Source organism: Nicotiana tabacum, chromosome 19 (genome assembly GCF_000715075.1).
Source record: "Nicotiana tabacum cultivar K326 chromosome 19, ASM71507v2, whole genome shotgun sequence".
Lineage (NCBI taxonomy): Eukaryota > Viridiplantae > Streptophyta > Magnoliopsida > Solanales > Solanaceae > Nicotiana > Nicotiana tabacum.
Genome location: NC_134098.1, coordinates 128,358,545 through 128,378,325, shown reverse-complemented (window position 1 = coordinate 128,378,325; position 19,781 = coordinate 128,358,545). Strand labels below are relative to the sequence as shown.

The following is a 19,781-nucleotide window of genomic DNA, read 5'->3' as shown; positions in this document are numbered from 1 at the left end:
CATGAGCAAGTCATTATTTCGTTCAGCCACAAGGATAAGAGAAATTTACTCAGAATACTTCTTGAAACTTTTCTCTCGGTACTGCTGTTGCAAGACTATATTGGAGGCATGAAACGTTGTGAACGTTTTTTCAAGCATATCATAGTCAGTGATAGTATCTCCACAGAGTTTCAATTTAGAAGTAATTCTGAACATCGCAGAATTATATTCAGAAACAGACTTAAAGTCTTGGAGCCTCAGATGAGCCCAATCATATCGTGCTTGTGGAAGAGTGACCAGCTTTAAGTTGTCATATCTTTCCTTTAAGTCATTCCACAAAATAAGTGGATCTTTGACTGTGAGATATTCTATCTTCAATCCTTCATCAAAGTGATGGCGCAAGAAAATCAAGGCCTTAGCACAATCTTGGGTAGATGCTTTATTTTTGTCTTTAATGGCGTCTCCAAGACTCATTGCATCTAAATGGATTTCAGCATCCAACACCCAGGTCATATAGTTCTTGCCCAAAATTTCAAGAGCAACGAACTTTCTTTTCATAATATCAGTCATAATTAAAAGAGGAGAAAAGTTATACCTTAGTCTTCTCAAAAAGCTTCTTGAGACGGTAGAGTCTTGTCACGACCCCAAATTTCCTCCGTAGGATGTCGTGATGGCACCTAGTCTCTAAGACTAAGTAAGCCTATCAATGCAGAATAATAATAAATATATAAAATAAATAAACTACAATTTCAAATCCCAAAACCCGGTAGAAATAAGTCACAAGCTTCTAAGAATTTATTCTCCATGTCTCTATACATCAGAGTCTAAAACAAATAAGGAAGACAACATAGTAAGATAGAAGGGGACTCCAGAGTCTGCGGATGCTGGCAGATATACCTCGAAGTCTCCTTGTACAATTAGTTTACTGATGCCTGGTCTGATAAGATATACCTGGATCTACACAAAAAGATGTGCAGAAGCGTAGTATGAGTACACCACGGCGGTACCCAGTAAGTGCCAAGCCTAACCTCGGTAGAGTAGTGACGAGGTCAAATCATGCCCTACTAAAGAATAAATAATGACATGGTAAAATATTTAAACAATATAATAAGATAAAATGATAATGAAAATGAATCAAGTAGTATGTACAATTTAATTACACCAAATAATGGCAATTAGTATCTCGTGGAAACAAAACAAAATTTCATTTCAACTTCAAGAAAATCACAACAAATAATCAAAAGCAAATGCGGCCATAAATCAATATCAACAAGGGCACTCCCGAGCTACCACCTCGTAGTCCCAAATCATAAATAAATTCACAATATCTCATTTTCTTATTTCACCGCAGGAGCCTTCACAATTTATTTGAAAGAAAATATTTTTTCCGAAATAACATCCCACGTTTTAGCCATTCTTATCACACTGCATGACTTCTAGTAGTTCCCCTTACTAGCCACGCGTATCAAGCCACCCTTATCTCACCGTATGCGTTTCAATACACAGACCTTATACCACCGCATGCATATCAATATAACAATATATCACAATTTGCACCTCAAGTGCTCAAATAATTTAACTTGCCAAAATAATTCAACAACAATATTTTTCCAAAATAAAGAGCTCACAGCTCATCACAAAATAAATCATCAATAATATTTTTCCACAATATAGAGCTCACGGCTCCATCACAATGAGTACGAAAATCTTACAAAAATATTCAGGAATAAATAATTCAGGAAAATAATATTTAAAATCTTTAATACATTGCTTCAATATCAAATTTAAAAATGTCAAATACTTCATATTAATAATAGTTAATTTAAAAAAAATCAACCTTCAAATAATGCACAGAATAAAAAAAATCAAGTTTCAACTAAACAAGTAAAACAATTAGCACGAAAAGATCAAATAAATTTAAGGTATATATTTCAGATTAATGATGAATAATATAACAAGATAAAATAATTTAATAAATGCGCAACAGTGATCTACACAATTTAAAAATATAATCTTTCATATTTAGCCCGTGTATACACTCGTCACCTCGTGTACATGACTTTCAACACATTTTGATAATCACATCAATACCAATCCTAGGGAAAATTTCCCCCACACAAGGTTAGACAAGTTACATACCTCGACTTGCTCCAATTTAACCAAGTATTATATTTTTTCTTCGATTTTTTGACTCCGATCGACTCTTATCTAGTCATAATTAATTCGATACATTCAACAAAAATTATAGGAATCAATTTCATAAGAAAATACTACATTTTTCAATAAAATCTGAAATTAGCTCAAAAATAGCATGTGGAGCCCACGTTTCGGAATCCGGCAAAACTCATAAAATCTGACAACCCATTCAATTACGAGTTCAACCATACCAGTTTCACTCAAATCCGACTCTGGATCGACACTGAAAGCTCAAAAATTTGTTTCTCTAAGATTTCTGAAAGTTTCTCAAATTTCTTTCCCAAAACACTAATTAAATGGTGAAAACAATGATATATCTGTGTATATTGATAAAATCCGAGTTAGAATCACTTACCCCAATATTTTTCCTTGAAATTACATCAAAATCGTCTCTCCTCAAGCTCCAATTCGTCAAAAATGACAAATGGGACGAAGTCCCCTGTTTTTATAACTTACATATATGTCAGGGAGCCCGATTTGTCACGTAGCCCGATTTTGACAGGGAGCCCGATTTTCACAGGGAACCCAATTTTGACAAGGAGTTCGATTTTGACAGGGAGCCCAATTTTGACAGGGAACAGGGAGTCTGATTTTGATAGGGAGCCCGATTTTGACAGGGAGTCCGATTTTGACAGGGAGTCCAATTTTGACAGGGAGTCCGATTTTCACAGGGAGCCCAATTTTGACAAGGAGTCCGATTTTGATAGGGAGTCCGATTTTGATAGGCATCCCGATTTTGACAGGGAGCCCGATTTTTGACAACATTTCCATCAGAAAAATTGCAGCATCTAAGTCCCACTTTTGATCCGTTAACCATCTGAAACTCACCCGAGACCCTCGGGACCTCAACCCAATACACCAACAAGTCCTAAAGCATCGTACGAACTTATTTGAAACCTTAAATCAAATCAAACAATGCTAAAATCACAAATCACACCCCAATTCAAGTTTAATGAAACTCAAGAATTTCCAACTTCTACATTCGATGTCGAAACCTATCAAATCAAGTCTAATTGACCTCAAATGTTGTACACAAGTCATAAATGACATAATGGAGCTCTGAAAATTTTAGAACTAGATTCTGCCCCCATATCAAAAAATCAACTCCCCAGTCAAACTTTCAATTAAAATTTCGATCACGCTCCTAAGTCCAAAATCACCATACGGAGCTGTTGTAATCATCAAAATTCTATTTCGAGGTCGTTTGCACATAATTCGACATCCGGTCACTATTTGAACTTAAACTTTTAATTTTTCATCAAAATTCTATATATCGGGCTAGGGACCTCGGAATTTGATTCCGGGTATACGCCCAAGTCCCAAATCACGATACGGACCTACCGGAACTGTCAAAATACTGATCCAAGTCCGTTTGCTTAAAATGTTGACCAAAGTCAACTCAGTTGAGTTTTAAAGCTCTAATTCACATTTTAATCTAGTTTTCACCTAAAAACTTTTTAGAAAATTTTACGGATTGCGCACGCAAGTCGAGAAATAATAAATAGTGCTTTTCTAGGTCTTAGAACACAGAATTAATCATTAAATTTAAAGATGACATTTTGGCACTCTTAACATCCATCTAGTGAATGGTGAATTCCATGTAAGCAGCAAAGGCTATGAGGAGTCTTATTGCTTCCAATCTTGCAACTGGAGCAAAAGTTTCATCATAGTCTATGCCCTTTTCTTGGCTATTTCCTTGAACCACCAATCTTGCCTTGTTCCTCGTAACTGTTCCATCCTCATCAAGCTTGTTTCTGAAGATCCATTTTGTGCCAATTACTGATCCGTCCAAGGGTTTTGGTACCAGATGCCAAACCTAACTCCTTTCAAATTGGTTAAGTTCATCCTACATTATATTTATCAAGTATGCATCCTGCGAAGCTTCAGCAATATTTTTAGGTTCGATAAGAAATAAGAAAGCATCAAAAGTACAAAGATTCTTTACTGAAGATCTGGTTTTGATTCCAGAGGCTGGATCAGTAATTATGTTTTCAATGGGATGAGAACTTTGATACTTGTACGATTTCACAACCAACTAGTTTCCCTTTGATGTTCCTTCAGTGTTTTGTTGTTATGGAACAGGTTCATGGACAGGTTCCATTGAGATTTGAGGATCATTTCCTCTTTGTTTTATTCCCCCTGTTAGGTTGCTTTGGGTAGAAGGACATGTTCCATCACATGTTCCTTCTTCTAGTGCAGCTTCAGTCTGGGCTGTGGTTTTATTTAAGTTTCTCACCAGCCCAATTGCTTCATCATCATATTCATGTCTCTCAGAAAGAATGTTAGTTTCATCAAAAACCACATGAACACTTTCTTCAACACACGTAGTTTTTTTGTTATAGACCTTATAAGCTTTACTATGTGAAGAATATCCCAAGAATACTCCCTCATCACTTCTAGGATCAAACTTGCCTAGGAAGTCCTTACCATCGTTGTGCACAAAGCACTTGCATTCGAATACCCTAAGATGGGATATATTTGGTTATCTCCCTTTAAGTAACTCATAGGGAGTCTTCTCAATAAGAGGCCTAGTCATTCACCTATTTATGATGTAGTATGCAGTATTTACAGTTTCTGCCCAGAAGCTATGGGGCAATTTACTAGAAAGAAATATAGTCCTAGTCATATCTTCAAGTGTCATATTCTTTCTTTCAACTACTCCATTTTGTTATGGAGCCCTAGGAGCATAAAAATTATGATTTATGCCATGTTCATCACAAAATTCAGCAAATTTAGCATTTTCAAATTCAGTGCCATGATCAGACCTAATTGATGCAAGTTGATTACCTAGTTGTTTCTGAGTTTTTCTAACAAAAGAAATGAACATGTCAAATCCTTCATCTTTAGATGTTAAAAATAATGTCCAAGTAAATATAGAGTAATCATCAACAAGCACCATCATATATCTTTTACCGCATCTGCTTAATGTTCTCATTGGACCACAGAGATCCATATGGACCAGTTCCATCGTTATGGTGGTACTTATCACTTTCTTGTATTTAAAGGAGGATCTTACCTGCTTCCCCCTTGCACAAGCCTCACAAACTTTGTCTTCCTTGAACTTGATGTTAGGCAATCCTATCACCATGTCCTTGGAGGCTAATTTATTGAGTTGACTCGGACTTGCATGTCCAAGTCTCTTGTGCCAAAGGAGGGGATCATTGTCCAACACACTTAAGCAAATGAGTTCATTTTCTGACAGTGTGGACAAATCTACAATTTATATATTGTTTACTCTTTTTTCCTACAAAACAATCTTGAGTGTGGTAAGATTAATCACAAAGCATATAATAGAGGTGAATGCTACCAAGTTATCTCTATCACACAGTTGTGATACATTAATTAGACTGTATTTTAGGCCGTCTATCAAATAAAAATTCTCAATTGAGTGAGAGTCAGTCTTACCTACCTTACCAACCCCAATTATCTCATCTTTCTTCCCATTTTCAAAGGATACATTACCTCATTTGAGGTCCTCGAGTGAAAGGAACTGGTTCTTGCTTCCTGTCATGTGCTTTGAGCAGTCACTATCCATGTACTATATTTGGTTGCTCCCCTTCATTTGGACCTACAAAAGGAAATTAGGGGTTAGTCTTAGGAACCCAAACTAGTTTGGGTCCCTTTCTATAGACAAAATGATGAATCAAATTCTTTTTAGCCCAAACTGACAGCCTATTTTTCCTTTGAACAAACTCTTTATTCTTTTGACTAGCCTTTTTTTTTACAGTGCATTCACTTTTATAGTGACCAGTCTTACCACAGTGTGTGCAAACTTTGTTCTCAGGAAGTGTGAGATACTTGCTTTTGGGATCCCATTTAGATGGCAGATTCCCAAAGCCAATTCCTATTCTATTACTACTATGATGATCCTGTAGCCATGACAGTGCATCAGAGGACCTGTTCCATTTACAAGTTCTGTCTAGTTCATGCTTGACCTTGCCTAGATCCTTTGTCAAAATTCTTACTTGCTCATTCTTTTTATACAACTCATCTTTTAGTTTACCTACATTTTCTTCTAGAGTGAGTTGTGTGCAATCAGCTGTCTTCTTACTTGTTCCCAATTTCAGTTTTAGGTTTTCAGATCTAAGTTCTAGGACATTTGATTCAAATGCATGAACTTGGTTCTTTAGTGCTCTAGTTTCACTTACAGTCTCGCTAACTCTAAGTTCCAGGTTCTTACACTTTACTTTTAAAATCACACATTCCTTAGACAATTGTTCCTTTTCATTGTTTATATCCCCAGATTCATCAATGAAATCTAGAAGTAACTCAAATAGACTTTCTTTAGACAAAAACTTTATCTTGTCTTTCAGATAGATTATACTTACTTCAGATTCCTCATCGGATTCTCCAATTGCCATAAATGCTTGTTCATCTCTATCTTCATCATCTGAGTCCTTATTTGAGCTTTCTTCCCAAACAGCAACCATAGCCTTTGTGATCTTGTTCTTCTTGGGATGAACATGTTCTTTCTTTCTGTTTCTCCGTTCAGCTCTTTCCTTCTTCCATTCAATTTTTCATTGAGGGAAGTTTTTGATGTGGTGATCAGTCTTCCCACACTTGTAGCATCCCTCATTGGTATGTTTTTTAGGAACCCTTGATTTGTTGTAGCCTCCATGTCATGACAAAAAATTCTCACCTTCGGACCGTGATGACGCCTAATATTTCACTTGCTAGGCAAGCCAACGTTAGAATAATATTAACAATTTTTAAATAATTAATAAATTATTAATAATCAAAGAAACAAATGCTGAAACAAAGTTTGAAATATAATGAATAATCCATAAAAATAACGTTGTCTAAATACCATCCCAGAATTGGTGTCACAAATGCACGAGCTTCTAGATAAATACAAATAAAAGTCTGAATAAAATAAAGTTGTCTAGAAATAAATACACAGCTAAAGTAAAATAGATGGGGACTTCAGAACTGCGGACGCCATGCAGTTATACCTCAAGTCTCCTCTGGTAGCTGAAATCCGAGCAAGTCTACGGTACGCCGCTGAGACCAACTCCAAAATCTGCACAAGAAGTGCAAAGTATAGTATCAATACAACCGACCCCATGTACTGGTAAGTGTTGAGCCTAACCTCGACGAAGTAGTGACGAGGCTAAGGCGGGTCACTTACATTACCTGTACGCAATATTAATAACAACAACAATAATAGAAATAAATCAGGTAACTCATTTATTCAAATTGGGTCATCATTAATCATTTTTTTTTATTTTATTAACTAAAACCTCATTGCAAGGGTAATATTGTAACCTTTGACGAAAAATAAATTAAGAAGGCATAAGATTCAATTCTTCAGTTTGTGTTATTTCACAAAATTTTTAGAATCATAATAAAAGTATAGCTAATTCTATTTTTGTCTTCTCAGAAAAACTTAACAAAAATATTTTCAGAAAAGCTCTTACATCTTCAAGAGTGATGTGTTATTACACAAACTAACAAGAAAGTATAATAACTTGTGAATTTAAGCTGATATAATTATAAAACTGCAACAAAATTTAAGTAGTGAATATAATAGAACGATGATTGAGGACCCTATGAGACATAGTTTCTTGTTTTATTGAGTTCGCAATATAGGATGAATATCTTTCAATTTCTAGAGCTTAACCTTTATTTTATAACTAAAATATGTTTTTAAATAATTTTTATATAATTGTTTTTAAAATATTATTCATTGAGTTAGGATTCGCACGCAAAGCGCGTACTCTAAGACTAGTTATATTAAAAGCATGAAACCCTTAACTTAAAAGTTAAATTAACAAATTATCCCTTTTATTAAACTAAATATCCTAATTAATTTTTAAAAAGACAGAGTATGTGTGAAGAAAAGCCAACGCTTCAGCCTTCAAACACTTAACAGCCACAACGCTTCAGATAAACTTGTCAGGCTTGTGTGCTAAATTACTTTATTGTTTTTCGTTTTTGACTTGTGAAGTTGTGATACAACAAGGGCAATACATCAAGTTGGCCCGAACACCACGGTTATCAAAAAAAGAAGGGCAATACATGCCTTCAGGTAACAAAATATTATTGTAATTACTTATGATCTATCCCATATGACTGTTTATTTTTTTTCCTGTTCTTATTTTAACCCATTGCTCTGGGTTAATTCGATTATGTATCCAAATCTTCCAACTATGATTTTCATGTGCAGTCACAATTTTTTTTTGTTTTTTTTTTCAAATCTTTAAACTTTTGATGTAATAACATGTCATTGTATCCATAGTAGCATGAGATATAGTTCTGCTTTAATCATACATAAACATGTACGAGTTTTTGTTCAAAGCCTTAAATTTTTTAATAAATTAAAATTTTTAACCTCGACAAAAAAGTCATTGTACGACTGTCCATATTGATCATTCAATTGGACTTTATTCTTTCACGTATAAATATGAATTACTCAATTTTTTTATTATATTAATTTTTAAAAAATCGTGTACTACATGAGTAACGACTCGGCCGGTCGTTTTGAGAATTTAAGTCCTGTTCGGCAGCATAAGGCCCTGAGCAGCTTCGTACTATGTGTATTGACTTGCGTGCGTGGTTGAATTCAGTTACCGGATGATTCGGAGTGATTTGGGACACTTAGTCCCTAAAACGAAAGTTTAAATCTTAGGATTTTGACCGTAGTTGGAACTGTGTGAAGATGACTCCGGAATGGAGTTCCGTCAGTTTCGTTAGCTCCGTTGGGTGATTTTGGACTTAGGAGTTAGCTTCGTTGGGTGATTTTGGACTTAGGAGCGTGTCCGAATTGTGAATCTGAGGTTTGTAGCTGATTTAGGCTTGAAATGGCAAAAGTCGAATTTTTGGAGTTTTGGACCGAAAGTGGACTTTTTGATATAGGGGTCGGAATGCGATTCCGAGAGTTGGAACAACTCCGTTATGTTATATGGGACTTGCCTGCAAAATTTGACGTCATTCCGGGTTGGTTTGATAGGTTTCAGCACGAGTTTTAGAAGTTGGAAGTTTTGAAAGTTCATAAGTTTGATTCGTGGAGCGATTTGTATTTTCGGCGTTGTTTGATGTGATTTGAGATCTCGAGCGAGTCCGCGTTAGGTTATGGAACTTGCTTGTGTGTTTAGACGGGGTCCCGGATGCCTCAGATGTATTTCGGATGGGCTACGGACCATTTCCTTCTATTTTTGAACTCCTGGTTCTAATCTGATGTCCTTCTTCGCGATCGCGGAGATACTTTCGCGTTCGCGAAGTGTCTCTGCCGACCGCCTCAATTTCCTTCTTGGCGTTCGCGTAATACGCCTCGCGATCGCATAGCTCTACACATTTCCTTTATCGCGTTCGCGTCCCCCAGTCCGCGTTTGCGTAGTAGAAACCATGCCCTAAGCACTGGAGGTCGTTACTCTTCGCGTTCGCATAACTCCTTCCGCGATCGCGGAAGCCTATCTTCCCCCTTCTTCGCGTTCGCGTGCCGTTTCACGCGTTCGCGTAGCCCAGTTCCTGGGCCATTAATTTTTTCCTTCTTTACGATCGCATCTCCTCTTCCGCGATCGTGATGCTTTCAGGCCTGGGCAGAATATAAGTTTTCCAAATCGAGGGTTAGGCCATTTTTATCACATTTCGTTTGACTTGTAGAGCTCGGTTTTGAGTGATTCCTTGTGGGTTTTTCAAGCAAATCGATTGGGTAAGTGTTATTCACCTAGGATTTATTTATTTCCATGATTCTATCTTTATTTTTATCATTTAATTTGTGTTTTGAGTTGAGAAAAATGGTGGTTTTTGAAGAAACATTTAGAATGAAAAATTACGATTTGAGGAACGAAATGGTATCGGAATTTGATGATATTAGTATGGTTAGACTCGTGAGTGAATGAGTGTTCGTATTTTGTAACTTTTGTTGGGTTCCGAGACGTGGGCCCCACGAGGAACTTTTGGGTTAAATTTCGAATTTCTTGTATAAAACTTGTATTTTCATATGGAATTTATTCCTACAATTTGTGTTGATTTAATCGAATTAATTATGACTAGATTCGAGCCGATCGGAGTCAGAAAATCGAGGAAAGGGTATACTACTTGACTGAATGAGCGCAGTTTGAGGCAAGTATCTTGCCTACCCTCGAGTGGGGGAATTAACTCTTAGGCATTGAGTCTTATACGCAATTTGTGCAATTGAAAATCATGTACGCGATGTGACTGTCACACCTCCTTTTTCCGAGGGGATAGGGAAGTTTTTCCAATTAAAGTGACATTAATCGAAATATGATTATTTATTTAATTCAGAGTCGCCACTTGGAATAATTTTAAGGTGTCCCAAGTCACCGGTTTATTTTAAAATCCCAAATCGAGGAAATTTGACTTTTATTTATGGTCTGCGAACACAGAAGATCGGGTAAGGAATTCTATTAACCCGGGAGAAGGTGTGAGGCACTCCCGGATTACGTGATTTTAGCACGGTCGCTTTAATCATACCCTGTTTAGTTGTTTGTTTTAATTACGTATTTTAGAACCTATGTGCATTTACCCTTTTTTACCGCTTTTAATTATGGCGTTTTATTGATTTAATCTTTGAAACGGACCACATGTGTGTAAATCCGCTTTATTTGGGGCGTTAAAATTGTATCACGCGTACGTATACACAATTGATCACACTTTATTAATCTTAAGATTGTTTGGCCAAAGTCGCGCGAACTCGTACTTAGATTTATTTGTGAAAATTAAAATTATGTCACGCGAACGTGTACATAATCACGATAAAAGATTAAAAACGCGCCTAAAGCATTCTAGCGTATTCAAAGATTGTTTATTTTTCTTTCCCTGTTTTCCTAAGGTTTGAGATTGTGTGTGGAGGTCCAAAGTCATGGAATCATTATGATAAAGACACATTGATGCCAATATATAAAACGGATGTATGGGAAATTCAAAAAAATACACTAAACTTGTTCAATATTAACTACGGGAGATATTGGGGAGGAAATGACTTTAATTTCACTTTTTTCATCCTTGATTTCTTAATTCTTTATGGTCAGCGATTGGACAGTAGTGCTAGAGGTCACGTTTAATTAAGGAATTGCACTGGACTTCTATCAAATAACGGGTGAATGCCATTGGGCTTGCATTGAAACTCAGGCGCGGGCCTGCATGCGCCTACAGTAATCCCAAATCAACTTCGTAGGCTTCAAAAGAGTTTGGGCTTCTGGAGCAAGCCCACAGTACTGGATACTGGCCATGGGCACCAAGACAAACACAATTCATGGTCTAAGAAACTCTATTCAGCACATAATTACGGAGATTCAACAATTGGTATTCGCGAATTATAAGATTTTCTAATCTAAAAACTAATTTCATGCTTCTGTTACATGCTAGATGAAACTCTAGTTGAATTTAGGGAATATACACAAATAGCAACCATTCACATACTAATTTTTGCTAATCAAGAGTCCAGTTCATATTAGGTTTATTTCAAATATTCCATTCGAATTTATAGTTAAACAGTGAAGGAGTATTCAATCGAACATATAGATGACCAAAATTTAGGCAGATTTTATAATGCTATGATATATGTATGGCGGTTACATGATTTGAGATTAAAATCAGTACCTGAACAGCAGCGAAACAGTCCACAATTAGACAAGTAAAGATAGAGATGAAGATGAACAGAACTTAACAAAACAGAAGCAGCAAGTTCAGCAACAAACAGTCCTTTAACAGCTCGATTTAAACTTGAAAATCACAGGGATTACACAGTAGATCAGCTGAGAGAAGTAGTGAATCTGCGTTTCTGTTCTAGATGGGAGTGAAGGGAGAGAGAGCGTGAGGAAGAAGGGGCACCAATCTGAGGGAGTGAGATCAGAGAGTCCCCACTATAAGTGCAGTGTGTATTGTCTATAAAAATCCCTAGAAGTGTGGGCATGGGGGGATATTTGTTGCATATTGGGCTTCAAAATCTGGCCCAGTTCGGTTTGTTAAGCCAACTGGGCAGCCCCAATTCCTCTCTAATTTCAAACTAAACACTTAATTTGTTATTCTATTTTGAGTTAACTTTATAAAATCAAACTAAATATCTGTTTGACACTAATTAGTTTCTTACCTAATTATCACTACAACTAGATGAAGAAGAACTAGTCAACTATTCCTAAAGAGACTAAAACGTGCAACAAAAGGATTAATGCATTATTATCTACATTTTTTTTTATTCATTTTTATTTTTATATTTTTTTATATATATTTTAAGATTTAATTACATTTATTTTAAATCTAGAAAATAAAGTTAAAGAATGAAAGACAAAACAAATATATATATATATATATATATTTGCAGTTTTATGTTTTAAAGTACTCCTAAATGTGCAAATAAAATGCAAAATTAATTAGACAAAAAATAAAGAAAAATTCTTAAAACTCTATAAAAAATTAAAAGATATTTTTTGAGATTTTTAGGAGTAATTTATATCGGGAAAAAATTACGTACTCACAGTGACGAGTACATACTTGGGCTATATGTGCAAATTACATTGGTTAAAATCCTTAAACGCCCTTATGTATTAAATGGAAAATTATTGGTACTTATTAAATCCTTTAATTATCTTGCCTAAATTCTTGTTTTGTTGGATTTGCTTTTATAAGATGTTTTGGTGGGATTGCCACCTTGATTCTTATGTGAAATATTAATTGTTGAGTTGTTCACTTTCCGGATATATTTTTGTGCACTATATGGTCGAGCCATGAGCTCCTTATTATGAAAATTTATGTATTATTGAATTTTGTGGCAAATTATAATATTTGAGTACTTGATGTGCAATCTGTGATAAATTGTAATATTTGAGCACTTGATGTGCAATCTGTGATAAATTGTAATATTTGAGTACTTGATGTGCAAATCTGTGATATGTTGTAATATTTGAGCACTTGATGTACAATCTGTGATAAATTGTAATAATTAAACACTTGATGTGCAAATCTGTGATATGTTGTAATATTTGAGCACATGAGGTGTAGTTTATGAGATATGATATTGGCACGTTATTTTGTTGGGAAGTTTTGTTCGGGTATTTGCACGAGGTTTCTGTCGTGCTATTATTACTATTGATTTATGCACATGCGGCGTGACAAGGCGGGCTATATATATATATATATATCGATTTTCGCATGTGGCGAGACAAGGTGGGAACATTATTATACACGTGTGGCGAAACAAGGCGGGCATTTACTTTACTATTGCACACGTGGCGAGACAAGGCGAGCATTTACTTTATTATTGCGCACGTGTTGAGATAAGGTGAGCTATGTCGGGAATTGAATTGTGATGATTTGTGATAATCTCGGGGCACTGTTGTTGTTGCATATTTACTTTTGGGACTATGATACGGTATCTCGGGAGTACCCTTTTGTTGACATCTCTCTATGGTTGCACTTATCTTTGGTTATTGCATTTCCGTGTTAGGACAACCCTTGTGATCTGTCGTGATGTATTATTTGATTTTCACTATGTGTTTGTATTCCTTGTTGTACTATGTTGGCTTTGGACTTTTTAGTAGGAGACTTTGAAGATTTATATTCCTGATTTTTATCGATTTTGACGACCGAGTTAGTATAAATAAAAGAAGTTACTATTATATTTTAAATTAATAAGTTTTACATCCGGAGCAATAGATTATCTGATATTTTATTTAAATTAAAATGCCATTTTTCTTTACTCAAACTATTTCTAAAATAAACTCATTTCTTTGTTGAATTTTTACTTGGTTTAAAATTTGTAACCTTACTTTATTAAAAATAATTAATCGTGTGAATTTTATGTATTAAAATTTTTAGCACGAGAGTTGTTCGTGCGGTTGTGATAGAGATATGGGCACGAGATGCCGTGAGAATATGACAAGGGGTTGAGAACCGTACCTTATGATTATGATATAAGATAATTATTTGAACGAGTTTTTATATTCGAAGGATACTTATTGAAAGAAATATATTTGGAGGGTATTCATTTGAAGAGATTATATGTGAAAGACTTGTTTAATTGGTTATACTTGTGTTTTTCTTATTTGTCAGAGTAATAATTGTGGTGTTCTTGTTGCCTTACTGTTTATATCACTGCTATTTGTTCTCAATTATTTTAGTATGACACAGGTTATTTGACTAGTGAGTGTCTTGATTGTACCCCATCACTACTCCACTGAGGTTAGTCTTGATACTTACTGGATACCAACTGTGGTGTACTCATACTACACTTCTGCATATTTTTGTGCAGAGCCAGGTAAATGTGGAGTTAGTTGATCATTAGCTAGATGTGCAGATTGTTGTTGTGGAGGCTCAAGGTAAACCTGCTGCTGCGTTCGCAAGTTTCGGAGTCACCTTCTGATTTGTATTCAGACTGTTTACTTTATTTCAACTAGTTGTATTTAGAAAATTGTAATAAATTCTGTAGAGCTCATGACTTGTACTACCGATTTTGGGAATTGTAAATTTTATAGAGATTTCCATTTCAAAAATTATTGTTGTTATTTAGTAAATATTAGGCTTACATAATCCCTAAGACTAGGTGTCATCACGATACCCAACGAAAAAAAATTTGGGTCGTGACAACAAGACTCAACATAAACGTAAAAATTGGTCCCATACGATTATGCATATAGTCGGACCTCTTGTGGATTTGACTATTATTTCCACGTCTAATGCAAGTAATTGTGGATACCCTTCTAGATAATCTAAATACCCAACTTATCCTAATAATAAGAACTAATATCTAAAAAAAAGAGAGAAGAAAACTGGTATAAGTGTCTCTTCTTGAAAAGTTGTGTTCCTCCAAATTAATTCGCAATAGTTATATTTAAATAAAAGGCATATTCTAAACATGTGCTTTAATACATAAAGAATACGTTCTTCCTTTAAACGACAACAAACGTCTAATGCAAATTTTATTTATGTATATTCAGTTTGCTGGGATAAATGATAGCATAGCCTTCCTCAATGTCGACTCCTGCGTGTTACTTCTAAACATTTTTTGTTGAGTAGAAGTTATTGATAAAATAAAAGGAGGTGAGTGACATATAAATTGGAACTTGTAGAAGTTCCTAGAGCATATATATGTAAAACTCACTGGATTATATAACAAGTTCCCATAGCTGAAAAATCATTAAATAAAAAAGTGATGAAACTATAGAAGCACATGTTTAGAATAGTTGCAGTAGACGTATTTTATGTGCAGAAAAATATGGATACATATCATAGAAACACAAGTGTTTGTATAGTTCAACTTTTGATTTGGAAGAACCAAAACCAATTTGAAAATGTTTAAGAAGACTGCCCTGAAGTTTATGATTCCCTTATAAATATGTACCACAGTAATATATTAATTATTGTTACGAGACATCTGTTGGATTAAACTTTTTGGACTTGGACATTTTCACTTTCCTTATTGTTTTCTTCATTTTGCGAAATGGTTTCAACTCCTTATTTTCGACATTTTTACTCTATTTTCATTAGATTACAATCATAATCCTTTATGCTTATTTGTGTAATCAGGCATCATTATGTGTGGAAGGTTGAGATCAGGGGCGGCTCTAAGGCTTTGGGCAGTGAGGCCATTGCCTTGGGCCCCCAAATTTTGAATGCCCCAAATTTATTTTAAATTATTATATATTATATAATTTATATAAATAATTAGAATAAAAAAAGTGTTACAGTATATTTTTTGTTACTTGATTGAGGTTATTTTATACAATAAATTTATAAATTATGATAATTTTCTTCCCTCATTAATTAGTATATTTGACAAGAGTGGATTGCTCCAGTGGTGAGCACCCTTCACTTCCAATCAAGAGGTTGTGAGTTCGAGTCACTCCAAGAGTAAGGCGGGGAGTTCTTGGAGGGAGGGAACTGAGGGTATATCGGAAACAACCTCTCTACTCCAGGGTAGGTGTAAGGTTTATGTACAAACTACCCTCACCAGACCCCACTAGTGGGATTTATACTTGGTTGTTGTTATTGTTGTTGCTTCACTCTTCAATTTTAATTTTATCTTTTATATATAGGAATTAAGTTATATATATTGACAACATAATAAATTTCTTTTATAATGTTCTCTGAAACAACATGAACACAAAAGCATTCATCCACCAATTTTCTTTGAGTGTAATTCGACATATTATATTAGGTTATTTACAATTTATTTTAGATATTCACCCATAAATGCTACTTAATAGAATGAACTACAATCACCATTTAAATTGATAAGACGGAGTAAATATTTTTTATACCGTCAATACTCAAAATTTAAGTTATTACGTTATGTACGTTTATTTTATTTTTTTCTTGTTTGTGATGATAGCCGAATCAAAATTTTCACTTTGAGTTCTGGACCTCAATATTCGATAGTTCACCGCTTTATTTTTTGTGCTCTTTTTCCTAAATTATTTTTTGAAATTCACCTTTTTGTCTTAAATGATTTATTTGTTATTTAAAAAGTAAATTTTATTGTTAGTGTAAATATTTTACAAAATAAATTTAAGGGCTTCCGAAAATAGTTTCGTCTTAGGTCCCGAGATCTGTTGAGCCGCCCTTGGTTGGGATGAATACGTGTTGTATGTTTAGGAAAAGCGGAAAATTCAATCTTTGGATCCAAATTATGACTAGGGTATATTGAAGTCAGAAAATAGCAACCAACCTTGAGAAGACAATTAGGCCAAGCCAATTGATATTAGTATGGATGAAGGATATGAAAAATATCACAAATGACAGGAAGAACAGAAATAGAGTTGGTCGAATTAAGAGTATGTTTTTTGACTTTATTCATAAAAGATCTTAAGATTACACGAGAATACTAGTTTTTGGTGCATTTAAATTTATAATTTAGTGTTAAATTAAATTAAATATTATATATATGCATTAACTAATTTTTAATATATATAAATATCTAAAAAATAATATGGAAATTCACGTGCGTTGCACGTGTAGAGAGACTAGTAATATTAAAATCTAGAACAAGTGCTATGTTCTTAGACCTCAATTCTGAATTGCGACCGATATATATCACGATTTGTCTTAAGCATGGTTAGTGCATGCAAGAATTTGATTTGAACAGATTTCAAGGTTAATTTTCGCACAGATAGAGGAACATGAGATTTTTTTAATGTATCAACATGGTTACGAGAGATATGTTATAGTTCTCATCAATAATTAATAAAATGGAAAATAATTAGAAGCTGATTATGGGATATGTTTCCCCTTTAATAGGAAATATAGCGTATTTGTAGAGTATATTTTTTATACGTAGAATATATTATTTTATTATTAGTTGTAGATTATGAAATATTTTATAAATCCATAAGTATTTATGAAAATTTCGTAAAAATAGCACGGGCTAGCCAGTTTTTGGACTGGTCATTCAAAAATAGCCAGTGTTTGCCAAGTTATTAAAAAATAGTCATTATTTTGCTGCAACAGAGATTGGTACAACATAATATACTGGAGTTCGGTGCACCTGAGTATGAACTTCCAGCATATTATGCTGGAACTCCAACACGCGAAAAGTTCAAGCATAATATACTGGAGATTCGAGCACCTGTGTATGAACTTCCAACATATTATACTGGACCGGTATACTTTGCTGGAGTTCTAGTATACTTATGCTGGAACTCCATTACATTATGCTGGAGTTCCAATATACTTATGTTGGAATTCCAATATAATATGTTGGAGATCCAGTATACTTATGTTGGAACTCCAGTATAATATATTGGAGTATTTTCCGAATTTTAAGCAATGTTTTCGTTCAAATTTATTTTTACATGAAAAGTGACTAAATTTCGATTACTTTTGAAAGTGTGACTATTTTTGAATTACCACTTGAAAATCTGATTATTTTTTTATTTTTCTCCCCAAAATTTCCCATTTCTTATTGCAAATGATAGCCCACCGGATTAGAAACCCATTAACCGTGTCCGCGTTGATTATTCTTTCAATTGTCAACAAGTTCAATACCTTATTTCTTCTTGCTCTTATTTTCTCTTTCATATTTTATTTATTTATGAGGCTTAAATTCAAGATTCCCTGGTCAATATCTTTTGTGTAGTTCGTTGATAAGAGGTTGGATTTTCTAGGAGTTTAAAAAAATGGTGTTGGTGTTATATTTTAGTAGTAATTTGGTGCATTTAATGCATTAAATATACTCCCTCCGTTCACTTTTATTTGATACGTTTTGACTTTTTACGTCCCTTAAGAAATAATAAATGAAGTGCATAATTTACCATAATATTCATATTAATTGATACATATTTTATTAGATTTGACAAAATAAGTTGAAATGAGTAATAAATACTATGAGTATAACATGAAAAAAAATTTATCTTCTCTTAATATGCGTAAGTGACAAATAAAAAATAATAATAATAATAATAAATGCCAAGTAAAAGGACAGGAGAAAGTAATAGGCGCAGTACGATCATTACCAAAGTTCTGAGTCCTCTCCCTGTACACTAATCCTCTTTCTTCTTTCATTCTTTAAATTTTTACAAGTTTAAGACGTGTGTCACTTTTCTAGTGATATTAAAGTATACTTGTCCACAGATAAAGTTGTTATACAAGCTAACTTCAAGTTATTTATTTTGTCTTTGTTTTATTTTCTTCCATTTGTTCTCTCTCTATCTCGTTATCAATTCTGCTTCGATACTTGAATTTTTTCGTGATTACAGAAATTTGAGGTGAAAGAACTAGGTTTGGAAAAAGTTACTAACATTTTTATGAGTTTAAATGCTGTTGTCGTTTTTTAGTTTCTTCTTTTTGTGGATTGCAATTTTTGTTGAAGTGGCTGCTTCTTTTTCTTCTTCATCCTCTTCCTCATCTTCTTTCTAGGTTTTAATAGTGTTTGGGAGTTAAAATCTTTTGAAATGGATATGGATTGTGGGTTGAAATTTTAATAGGGGTTGGAAGATGCTTGTATAGTAATTGTGTATATATATATAATAAAGTTATCATATATAATTGACATTGTGGTTAAGCCAAGTCGCAAGTTAGTAAATATCAATAGTATATTGTAACTTTATTCTATATTTGACTATATATTTGGATTAAAGGATAATTTTGAATTAAAATAAAAAACAAATTTATCTTTTGTTATCATGTAATCACACTTAATTCGGTTAATGATCATATGCAATCATGTTAGGAACTTTTGTTATCTCTTTTAATTATTTAAATATTATTTCGTCTCTCGCAAAAAAGCAAAAAAAAAAAAGACTACTCCATATAAATATAAAACTCTTTCACATTTAAAACCTTATAATTATATTTCTTTAAAACACTATAGCTAGATTTTAATAAAGTAATTTTTTTTTTTTAAAAAAATGTAATATATAGAGTACACATCTATATTTATCCAAAGAACAAGAAAGAGTTTAAAAATCGAATAAAAGTTTACTTACATATATAATGAAGTAAATCTACATGCCGGAGAAAAAAACATCACAAAATTAGTCAATATTAAAACAAAGTTAATTTTTGTTATAAGAAATATCAAATTATGGTGGATGTCTACTCTTCCTCCATGATATTCATCTCAAATGTTTAATGGCATATTCAATGACATATTTTCCATGTTTAATGACATATTTTTTTCACTTTTCATGCCTATATAAAGACCTTGTAAT

General features: G+C 33.8%; 1 protein-coding gene across 5 annotated transcripts in view; it reads right to left on the bottom strand.

The window, feature by feature from the left end:
* Nucleotides 1–741: 741 nt before the first annotated feature.
* LOC142173300 (uncharacterized) overlaps nucleotides 742–19,781 on the bottom strand; it is a 28,332-nt gene continuing 9,292 nt past the window's right edge. Inside the window, exons 1-3 of one of the 5 annotated variants that reach the window (XM_075238606.1) lie at nucleotides 11,740–12,325; nucleotides 7,128–7,195; nucleotides 742–6,848 (exon numbers count right to left, since the gene is read on the bottom strand). In XM_075238606.1, coding sequence (XP_075094707.1) covers nucleotides 5,757–6,605 — 849 coding nt within the window. In that variant the 5' untranslated portion in view covers nucleotides 6,606–6,848; nucleotides 7,128–7,195; nucleotides 11,740–12,325 and the 3' untranslated portion in view covers nucleotides 742–5,756. Of the gene's footprint in view, nucleotides 6,849–6,959; nucleotides 7,196–11,662; nucleotides 12,326–14,913; nucleotides 15,129–19,781 lie in introns of those variants that run through there. The other 4 variants (XM_075238605.1, XM_075238607.1, XM_075238610.1 and 1 more) reach the window with 4 other exon arrangements.